We start from the raw sequence: 11650 nt of genomic DNA on the forward strand, positions 1-11650 counted from the left end.
TATATATATATATATATATATATATACCAGAGAGGAGAACTTAGAACAGAACCTTGGGGGACACCCACAAGTAAGGCAAAGGTTTTATATGATGAGCCAGCAAAGGTGAGAAGTGATCAGACATTCCTTAGTAGAAGATTTTTTCCAAGAACTTCTTGGAAAAGATAAGCACCCACGTTGTATGGTTGGAGTGGGGTGGGGTGAGAAGGGTTCTAGGGAATGAGGAACTAACTGAGGATGTTTAGCTTGGGGAAGGGCATATGGTAGCTGTCTACAAATGTTTTTATGGTAATTCTCTGCTGGATTTGGAGTCAGAGGACCTGGTTTCAAATCCCAATTCTACCACTAATGAACTTATTCGACTTTGGATAAGTCACCCAATCTTTCCAGACCAATTTCTTATATTGTAATAGGAAGAGGCTGGACTAGATGACTAGTTTGGTCTTTTCTATCTAAAATCTTTTGACAAAGCCTCCAAAGGCAGAAGTAGGTCAAATAGAGGTACAAAGAGGTACAAAGAGGTAAACTTAGGCACTTCTTAATAATTAGTGTCAACCGCTTAACATTGGGCTCCTCTTCCTTGATGATGGTGTGCTAATTAAGATCTGCTTATCTGATATGTTGTAAAGGGTATCCTTAATCCAATACATATTGGACTAGATGGTGTGAAGAAACTTCCAACTCTGAAATTGTGCATGTGTGTGTGTGTGTGTGTGTGTGTGTGTGTGTGTGTGTGTGTGTATGAATTCTAGCTCTACTGTTTATTCCCTTGCCTGACTTTTGGCAAATCCCCTACCAGGGCCTCAATTTCCTCCCCTATAAAATAAAGAGTTGGTCTCTGGTAACCCCACCCTGATTAAAATGTAATTGTGACATGTTTAATAAAAATACAACAATGATGATGTTAATTTGTGGTTTTCTAAGTCAATATACAGCAGGGATCCATTTCTATTTTGAGTTGATTGAATTGATCTGGATGATCTCTAGTCTCTAAAAGCTCTAGATTTTGTTAGTTCCAATTTTATAAGTGAGGACATTAAAGTACATAAAATCAGTTTCATTGCTGGAACTTGAAGCTGGTTTCTGGACCTCAGACTCAGTGTTTCTTCCTCCACACAAAGCTGCTTCATGAGCACAGCAGAGGGCACTCCAATAAAATTCAACATGCATTTGTTAAAAGTCTCCTTTATGTGAAAGGCACAATGCTAGATCCTGATGATAAAAATAAAATGAGACAAGTCTCTCTTCTGACTTCAAATTCATGGGAGATAGGACAAGCATAGAGATTATTTTATTTTTGTCTTCTCATCAGCTGCTGGTACAGTCTCTGGCACATAGCAGGTGCTTAATGAACGTTTGATTACAGAAATACAGACAAGACTAGCAATATTGGTGGTAGTAGCTAGCATTTGTTGCTTTAAAGTTTACAAAACCTTTTAAACATTGTTATTTGAGCCTCATAACAACCCTGTGAGAAAGGTGCTGCTTTTGGCTTCATTTTACAGATGAGGAAACAGGATGAATGAAATTAAGATGATTGCTCAGGGTCCAACACCAGTTTTCCTGATCCCCAAGTTCAGCATTCCATCTAGTCACTGGGCCCCTAGTTCCACAAGAGAAAAAGCACTTACTGACAAGTACTTCCCAGGAGGAGAAATCACACGCTGCTCCAAAAGTTTGACCAGACTTAGTTTCATAAACCAAACCGGAAGGCACGAAAGGTCCTTATAAATTCTAGGTGTCACATGCACAGGAAGACGGACGCTGATTGGGTAGCAGCGGTACCGCCCCCTTCGGAGCCTTTGGCTATTGGTCACGGCAAGTGAGAATTGAGCTCCAGGGCCCGGGAGCTGAGAGCTATGGTGGCTACGGCAGCTACAGTGTTGTCCTTACTAATCGTGAGTTGGGCGGGGGCCGATATAGCTGAGGACGAGGCTCGTGAGGCAGCGGCTGTGCGGGGCCTGCTAACAAGGCTGCTGGGACCCCGGGCGGCCGCTGGGTTCTCGGTGTCCGTTCAGCACGACCTGGCGCCGGTCGCCGACACGTACAGCTTGACTGGCGGCGGCGGGAGCCCCGTGCAGGTGACGGGCTCCAGCGGCGTAGCGGCTGCGGCCGGGCTACACCGCTATCTGCGCGATTTCTGCGGCTGCCAAGTGGCCTGGTCGGGAGTGCAGCTCCGCCTGCCAGAGCAGCTGCCCGCAGTGCCGTCAGAGCTCATCGAGACCACGCCCAACAGGTAACGGGGCACTGTGGGTGGGGTGGGGTGGGGTGGGGAAAGGGGCTGGAAAGGAGTACCAGACCTGAGGTTCACCTTCCCTCTACTTCCGCGTAGGTACCGCTATTATCTGAACATCTGCACGCCCAGCTACTCCTTCGTGTGGTGGGGCTGGGAGCGCTGGGAGCGAGAGATCGACTGGATGGCCCTGAACGGCATCAACCTGGTGCTGGCCCCCGTAGGGCAGGAGGCTGTCTGGAGGAGGGTAGGTCCAGGTTGGGCCGAGAGAGTGGAGAGTTAGGTCCTGCCTGTTCCAGGGGACTTCGTCCAGCGCTCTGCCCCTGCCGGGCAACTCGATCTCCTCCCTTTTATTCCTTCCTCCTTCCTTCCTCCTCTTCTTCCCTCCTCACTCCCCTTTCTCTCTCACTCCTTTCTCCATCTATTATTCCTCCCTTTTCTCCTCTTCTTCCCCTTCTCTCACTCTTTCTTTCCTCTCTCCCTTATTTCTCAGCCTCTTTTTTTGCTCTGTCCCTAGTCTCCCTCCTGCCTCTCTCTCTTCCTTCCGTTCTTCTTTTCCCCTTTCCCTTTCTCTCCCTCCTCTTCATTCTCCTTCCCTCCTCTCTTTCCTTTCACCTTTTTTCTTTCATTCTCTCTTTCCTCTCCCACTCTCTCCTTTCATTGTCCTCTCCCTCTCTTACTCCTTCCTCTTTTTCCTCTTCCCTTTAGCCTTCTCTCTTTCCTTCTTCCTCCTCCCTTTCTCTCTCTTCTCCTTTCTTCCTTTCCCTCCTTTTCCATCTCTACTTTCCCTCTCTTCATCCTTCATCCGTCCCTTCTCCTCTCCTTTCTTTTCTTTTACTTCTCTCTCCCTTCTTTTCTCTTTTACTCTTTTTTCTCTTTCTCCTCTCCTCTCTCTCTTTTCCTTTCTCTCCTCCTACTTTCTTCCTTCTTTCTCTTTCCTCCATCTCTTTTCTTCCCCTTTCCTTTTTCTTCCTCCCCTTTTTATTATGAGGAAAACAAATTATTTCCCTTCCCTGGGCCTCAGTTTCCTTCTCTGTAAAATGAGGGTTTGGATGAGACCATCTCTTCCAGTTTTGTCATTCTGTGAGCCCACTTCTAACTTGTCCTGGTTGATGCCTTACTTATCTAAATGGGTGCTGGGAGAGCCAAATGAGAGGCATCCTAGTATAGTTGGGAAAGTACTAGACCAGAAATCAGAAGATTTCTCTACCAGACCCAGGCCTCAGTTTTCTTTTCAGTCAAATGGGGATGATAATGTTTGCTTGCCTTACCTCATGGAATTATGAGGATGAAATGAACTATAGATTGAGGTGACTTCATAAATTGGACAAGAGTTTATCATTGTTTTTATCTCTTTTCCCCAGGTGTACTTGACTTTGGGTCTGAACCAGACAGAGATAGATGAGTACTTTACTGGTCCAGCCTTCTTGGCATGGGGGCGAATGGGCAACCTGCACACCTGGGGTGGTCCTTTGCCCTCCTCCTGGGACCTTAAGCAGTCTTACCTACAGGTAATGGGACAGTGGAGAGGCTTCCTTGGGCTGAGTGAGGAGGTTCCTGATAATCCTGACCCAGCTGTCCCTCCCCTTTCCCTCTCCAGCACCGGATTCTAGAGAGGATGAGATCTTTTGGGATGAAGCCAGTGCTTCCTGCATTTGCTGGACATATCCCCAAGGCATTTACTAGGTGAGTAAGTGAAAACAAGGCAGGACCATAGATGGCAAATCTCTGTATGATTCAAAGGTCTTGTCTAGGAGAGGCAGTAAAAAGCATGCCAAATCTGGAGTTTAAGGAACTAGGTTTGAATCCTGGCTCATCTGTATGACCTTACAAGTCCCTTAGCCTTTCCACTATTAGTTTCCTCGATTATATAGTTAAGAGGTTTGACTAGACAGCCTGTAAGGACAATCCCTTCCAGCTCTTAATTCACATGACATTCCACTGCCTTCCTCTAGAAAAAAGTATAAAGTGATAGAAAAAAAGAGGAAATCTAGGTTTGGTTCTGTTGTGAGGGTTTATTTAGTAATTTATTTAGCAATAGTGTTGGACCTAGAGGATTGGAAGGGTTGGAGGATTCCAAGATGAAATGAAGGAGCAGGACATGGGCTTGTGCTCTGGGAGACTCCATTAGTGGTTGGCACAAACTGTTGCTAGCTCTGGGAGATCTCAGAGTTAAGGAAACCCTGCATCCTGATTCCCTGGGATCCTGAGAGGTGAAGGCTTTCAGCAAGTGGACAAGACCTGCAGAGCTGCACCAAGTGGAGAAGTGGTTTGGGATCTGGTGGACAGCATCTCAAGCTCACTCTCTCTACCTGGGTACTTTGAATCACCTTGGCTCTTGGCATCCTGTGATCATCTTTGGATTACCGAGAGAACCCTCAAAGCCACTGTCAGGCCCTTTAGCTGTGCTGGTTAAACCTGGCTGGAACCAGGTTTGAAGCAGCCTTCCCAGTGACTCCGGTACTGTTCCTTTGGGCCCTGCCTGGCTCAGGTCAATTAGATTAGAGTAGTCAAGTCCTCCCCTTGCCTGTGTGGTTTGCCCTTTAGGTTTTCAAGTGCAGAATCCCCTATCCCATCCTATTTAGTTACTCACAATTAAACAGTATAAACTTTTACCTTGCCTGCTGTTTCCATAGACCCTGGCCTAGTGGTGAGCTGGGTGACCATTGGCCTAACTGCCATTCCTGTCAGTTAACAACAGCTTGGCAGTGAACCCTGGTCTCCCTATCCTGGTTGATCCTGTCTCTCCTTCAACCCAGTGTGTGTACCCACAAACCATTTAGGTCACATTTTAACATCCCTGGTGCCCCATCTTTTACAGTTCCCAGATTAGACACAAGTCACTTCTCTCTGAGCATTCATTTTCTTATATGCAAAATGGTAGAAAATATTTCTGTATTGCTTCTACCCATGTTCACAGATTTGGAACTGGAAAAGCTTTGAGCCTTCCCCTGATCCTCCAGTGTTAGTGCCTTCCTACCAAGGTCTGCTTGGTATTCCCACCATCTGACATGACATATAGAAGATGCTTAAGAAAGATTGGTTGCTTGATTACACTGAATCTTTGAAAAGTTGTGCCTTGTCTGTGATGACAAAAGAGGAAGTGGCAAAGTTGGGATTTGAACTTGAGTACTTCCTCTCTAAGTCAAGCTCCCGTTCCACTGAGAAATACTTTATTGATGGGAGATGAACATTCTCCCATCAGAAAGAACCAGAAGCAGAAAGAACCTTGATCCAAGGGTTGGAAGTCTTGGATTACAGCCTTGACTCTGCTACTACCTAGCTGTGTAACCTTGGAAAAAGTCACTTCCCTGCTTTGGACCTTGATGGCCAATCAACCCAACAAGCATTATGCTCAGTAAGCAGTAAAGCACTGACTGTGTGCTGGAAGAAGTAGTGAGAATGCAAGCACAAAGAATAAAACAGTTCCCTTCTGGAAATGAGCTTACATTCTAAAGGGAGACAACCAACATAGAAGTCAGCCCCCTCATCTCTTGTGTAAGAGGATAGGTAGACTTATATGATCACTAATCATACTGATAACTCACTTATATAGCAATTTAAGTGACAAAAATACTTTCTTCAAAATAGCAATCCCAAGAGGTAGGTAGTATAGATCCTCACTATTTTACTAGTGAAGAAACTTAAGACTGAGAAAGGTTAAATGTGACTTATCCAAGGTCACATTGCTAGGAAGTGGTAATGAGAGCTGATGCTTATATAGCTTTCTAAAGTTAGCAAAGCACTTTACATACATTATTTCACTTGATTCTCACAGCATCCCTGCCAAGTGAGTGCTTCCTTTATGGTCATCACCATTTTGCAGGGGAAACTGAGTCTGAAAAAGGTTAAGCAACTGCTCAGTGTCACTTAGCTAGGAAATGTCTGCAGTAGGATTTGAATCCTGACTCCCAAGTCCAACTATCTTTCCACTACAACCATGAATTTTCCAGAAGCTCTTAAAACATCCTTGTTACAGAGGACACTTACACTAGAATCACTTACGTTGAGCCTCTTCACAGTGCCCCTTGCCTTTGTTCCTCCTTTCTTGCCTTCCACTAAATATCATCTAATTCTAGCTGTAGTTTATCAGTAACAATGTTCCAGAATATAATGATTGCTTTCCCTGGAGTTCTTGGTGATTGGTTTTTTCTAATATTTTAATAATTGTTTTCATAGAATTGGTTCCTTTGTGATCTTGTGTATTTTACTTTTTGAATTTGAAAATATTCTGAAAATGGCTCTAGAGGCTACACCAGATTGTCAAAAGAGGTTCATATCACAGAAAGGATTGTGAACCCTTTCTTTATTTTGATAGTTAACCCCCCAAAAGTAGGAAACACTTTGACACAAAGAAAGTGTTGTGTTGGGGTACAGTGAAGATATGGAAAGGGACAACTTCTTCCCCTTTTCCCCTAGCTTCTTTTCCAAGAGGGCCACTTTGACACTGGAGTCCCCTTTGTGGGGCTCTGTAGGGATGGGGATGTTCCCTGGTCAAATTTTCTCTCCATCTATGTGATCCTGTTTCTCTGGTCTCTCCTATCACCTCTCTCCCCCATCCGTTCTCCGAATACCATTGTTTCTTCCTTCTCCTCCAGGGTGTTCCCTCAGGCCAATGTCACAAATCTGGGCATGTGGGGCCACTTCAACTGTACTTACTCCTGCTCCTACCTCTTGGCCCCTGAAGACTCCTTATTCCCAGTTGTTGGGAGCCTCTTCCTGAGGGAACTGACCAAGGAGTTTGGCACTGACCACATCTATAGTGCTGACATCTTCAATGAAATGGAGCCCCCTTCCTCTAAGCCAGCCTACCTGGCTGCTGCCACAGCTGCAGTCTATGAAGCCATGGTTGCAGGTGAGGAGGGAAGGTGCTGAGGGTAGCTGAGGGAGACAGACACAAAAGGCAGGACATCTAGCAAAGTGAGGTGGGGAGTTGAGGAGAATATCAGCCAAGAAAATTAAGAGGTTTGGGGAATGTGTGTGGAGAAGGAGGGTGGTGGTGAGTACAGGCCTACTGTTGTGATTTGAATCAGTCTCACCTCCCCTTGTGACCCTAGGCAAAGCACTTAAATCTCTCTAAGACTCAGTTTCTTCCTCTGTAAAATGGGGATAATAATAGCCCCTCCTGCCTTGAGTCATCCTGAGGACCAGATGAAATAATGTATGTCAAGACTTTGGCAGAGCTTAAAGTCCTCTATAAATATAAGCTATTACAGTGATTGCTGCTCAAACTCTGGCCCAGAGTTTCTAGATTCATTGCAAAATGTAAGCATTAGAGTAGGACTTGGTGTTGCTTTCTGCCTTGAACACTTACTGGGCAGGTCACTAGAGTCTGGGAGCCACTGTCTTCTTGTTCCTCAAGTGAAGGGGTTAGACCAGTGATGGCAAACCTTTCAGAGACCAAGTGCTGAAACTACATCCTCACATCCATGTGAACCACCCTCTTACCCCAGACAGGTGAGGGAGGAAGTGCTCCCATTGGGCTGCTGGGCAGAGGGGCAGGTGATGTGAAAAATGTCCTCAGGTGCCTGTGGAGAGGAGGAGGAGAGCAGCCCCCTCCAACAGGTGTGCCACAGGTTCACCAACATGAGGTTAGACCAAGTGATTTCTGAAAATTCTACAACTTTTAGTCTGTGACCCTATGCTTCCCTAGAGCAACCCTTCCATTTTGTATATGGGGAAGTAACTTGGCTAAGATCTAGGCTGCAGGCCATGTCTCCTGTCTTCCTCTCTTCTACTTTTTCTGCTGAAAAGCACTTTTTTGGTCATTCCTTTGGGACTTGAAGCCAAGTCATTTTGTTGCCTCCCAGACAAAAGCTCCTTGATCCTGTTCTCTCCACCCTCCCTCATTCCTGTTCACTCTGTAAACATGAGCTTCTCCCAGTCTAGTTAGGTTGCTTACCCCTTGGCCCACAAGCGTGCTTTGGTCTCCACTGTCCTCAGAAATCCTCTCTTGACCCTCCAACCCTGATCATTCTCCTCTCTTCTGTGGCTGACCTCCTAGAGAAGGCTGCCTACAACCAGTGCCTCTTCTCTCATTCTCTTCCTAATTCTGCAGTCTGCCTTCCAACCTTCCCTTCAGTGTTATCTGACAATCTTTTCATTGCCAGGTCTAATGGCTTCTTCTCTATCCTCATCCATGCTGTCCTCTCTGCAGCCTTCTATAATTTCTTCCTCTCTTTTTACCTTGATTCCCTCTTCTCTCTAGATTTATCTGAAAACATTTTATTGTGGTTCTCCTCTTAGCTGTGAGATTATCCCTCATTCTTCTTTGCTGGGACTTTGTCCAGGTTACTAACCATGAGTGTCCAACAGGGCTCTGTCCTGGGCCCTCTCTTTTCTTTCTTCTCTACCTTTCTCACCAGCTCCATGGATTCAACCCTATTGATCATTCTCAGATCTGTTTATCCTACCTTAACTTCTCTGCTTTGGTTCCTGGCCCATTCTCCCCAAAGCCTCTCATCTTCCTAACTTCCCTATTACTTCTTTTTTAAAACCCATGCCTTCTGTCTTAGAATCAATACTGTGTTCCAAGGCAGAAGAGTGATAATGGTTAAGCAATAAGGGTTAAGTGACTTGCCCGGGGTCACACAGGTAGGAACTGTCTGAGGCCAGACTTGTACCCAGGACTAGTTCTCAATCCACTGAGCCACCTAGCTGCCCTCATTTCCTTGTTACTTTTGAAGGTATTATCATCTTCCCAGTCACCTAGACTTACAATTTAGGTGTAATCCTCAATTCTTCACTTTTTGTTTTCCTTACATAACCAATCCAGATCCTCTCACTTTGAAACATTTTTCACATGAGTCCTTTTCTTCTCTGACAATTCCCCAGCTGTGGTCCAGACTCTCGTCATTTCACACCTGGACTATTTCGGTAACTTTCTGAATGGTCTCCTGGCCTTACGTGCCCCCCCCCCACCTCCCTCAGCTGGCAGAGTGGTCTTAATGTACAAGTCTGACCATGCTAACTTTTCATTTGGTCACTCACCTCCAGAATCAACTACATTTGGTACTGATAAGAAATACTCTCTTTAGCTTTCAAAAGCTCCCCCTCCCCAAGGGTACCTTTCAAGCCTAATTACACCTACTCCATTCCATCTACTCTATTATTCAGTGACACTAACCTTGCTATTCATTGAAGAAGACTCTTTCTCCCATGTCTTTGCCTTTTTGCTGACTGTCCCTCATGCCTGGATTTCTCTTCCTCCTCTCTGCTTTTCCTTGGTTTCTGATCTAAAAATCCCACCTTCAACAGGAAACTTTTCCTGAACTCCCTTAATACAAATGCTTTCCCTCGGGTGACTATCTCCTTATCCTATCTGTATCTTGTTTGTACTTCTTGTTAGTATATTGTCTCTCCCTTTAGACTGTAAGCTCCTTGAGGACAAGGATTGTTTTTTCCCTTTATTTGCATCTCTGATACTTAGTATAGACCTTTACACGTAGTGGGCACTTAATGAATGCTTCTTGGTAACTGATTGACTGACTAGGGAGGGAGGTCCTGGGAGGCAGTGAGACAGAAGTGGAGCTAGGTGTGTGGAGGTCCAAGGTAAGATAGGTCCATACTTGGGGGTTGTGTTCTTGTAACTGTTTTTCTAGGCCTTGTATCCTCTTTGGAAGAGACCTAGATGTTTCCTCCTCTCACCAGCTATCCCTTCTTCTCCCATGCCTTATTCCTACAGTGGATGTTGATGCTGTGTGGCTTTTCCAGGGCTGGCTTTTTCAGCATCAGCCAGATTTCTGGAAACCCCCCCAGGTGAAGGCTGTGATGGAGGCTGTGCCCCGTGGCCGCTTTCTCATCTTGGACCTCTTTGCTGAGTCTCAGCCTGTCTACTCCCACACCAATTCCTTCTATGGCCAGCCCTTTATCTGGTGCATGCTGCACAATTTTGGGGGAAACCATGGGCTTTTTGGGGTGTTAGATGCTGTAAACAGGGGACCCTCAACTGCACGTCTCTTTCCCAACACTACCATTGTGGGTACAGGCATAGTCCCAGAGGGCATCAATCAGAACGAAGTGGTCTATGCCCTAATGGCTGAGCTGGGCTGGAGGAAGGACCCCTTTCCTGACCTTGGGGCTTGGGTAGCAGGCTTTGCAGCCCAGCGATATGGGACTCCCCACCCCCAGACGGAAGCTGCCTGGAGGCTGCTGCTACGAAGTGTCTACAACTGTTCTTGGGAAAACTGCACTGGCCATAACCACAGCCCACTGGTGAAGCGACCGTCCCTTCACTTGGACTTCTCTGTCTGGTATAATCGGAGTGATGTATTTGAGGCCTGGAGGTTGCTGCTGGAAGCAGCCCCACAGCTGGCAACCAGCCCTGCCTTCCGTTATGACCTTCTGGATGTCACTCGTCAGGTGGCCCAGGAGTTGGTGAGCCTGTACTATGGGGAGCTCAGGACAGCCTTTGAGGCAGGATCAATGCCAGCCTTGCTCAGTGCTGGTGGCCTGCTGGTCTTTGACCTACTGCCCTCCCTGGATGAGCTGCTGGGGACTGATGAGCGGTTCCTGCTAGGTAGCTGGCTGGAGCAGGCTCGGGAGATGGCAGTCAGTGAAGCTGAGGCCTGGCGTTTTGAGCAGAATGCCCGCTACCAGCTGACTCTGTGGGGACCCACAGGCAACATCCTAGACTATGCCAACAAACAGCTGGCAGGACTTGTGGCTGGCTACTATGCTCCCCGATGGAAGCTCTTTGTGGAGATGCTGGTAAAGAGCCTGGCTGAGGGCACCCCCTTCCACCAGAACCAGTTTGAGAATGAAGCCTTCCTGTTGGGCCAGGACTTTGTATTGGGGAGGGAGAAGTTCCCCACCCAGCCTCAGGGGGACACTGTGGACTTAGCCAGGAAATTCTTCCTCAAGTATTACCCAAAGTTTCAAGCAGGAGCTTTGTGACCCACCCCTCACTGGCTCCACCTGGGACGCCAACTCATAACTTACATTCTTGAGCTTCCTCCTTGGACCTTCAATCCTATCAGTGGCCTAACTTGGGACCCTGGGAGGGGAATCAGTTGTAAAACCATGGACAGTTCTTGGAGATAGTCTCTGTCTCTTTCTCTGTCTCTGTCTCTGTCTGTCTGTCTGTCTGTCTGTCTGTCTGTCTGTCTGTCTCTCTCTCTCTCTCTCTCTCTCTCTCTCTCTCTCTCTCTTTCTCTCATCTATTACTAGGTTGTGACTGGTTCCTGAGCCAGGGACTGCACTCACTGAAGAGACCCTTTTAATTGGGTGAGCAGAAGAGAGGTGAAGGTTTGGGGATAGAAAGTGGGTCCTATGAAATAAGGGTAATGGAGGAACCACTAGGAGGCAAAGTGGATAGAACATCCAGCCACGACTCAGAAAGTTCTCTGTTCAAAACAAGCCTCAGACATTTACCAACTGTGACCCTGGGTAAGATACCTTATCATTTGCCTCAGTTGC

The 11650-nt window shown here is 46.5% G+C and overlaps 1 protein-coding gene across 1 annotated transcript; it reads left to right on the forward strand.

The window, feature by feature from the left end:
* Window positions 1-1859: 1859 nt before the first annotated feature.
* LOC123245554 (alpha-N-acetylglucosaminidase-like) lies at window positions 1860-11306 on the forward strand. Its single transcript, XM_044674500.1, has 6 exons — window positions 1860-2236; window positions 2333-2480; window positions 3598-3744; window positions 3834-3919; window positions 6832-7088; window positions 9918-11306. Exons 1-6 carry the CDS (start codon window positions 1860-1862, stop codon window positions 11126-11128), a joined length of 2226 nt encoding a protein of 741 aa, XP_044530435.1. The 3' UTR covers window positions 11129-11306.
* The last annotated feature ends 344 nt before the right edge of the window (window positions 11307-11650 follow it).

The sequence above is a fragment of the Gracilinanus agilis genome, chromosome 4 (assembly GCF_016433145.1).
Source record: "Gracilinanus agilis isolate LMUSP501 chromosome 4, AgileGrace, whole genome shotgun sequence".
In the NCBI taxonomy this organism is placed as follows: domain Eukaryota; kingdom Metazoa; phylum Chordata; class Mammalia; order Didelphimorphia; family Didelphidae; genus Gracilinanus; species Gracilinanus agilis.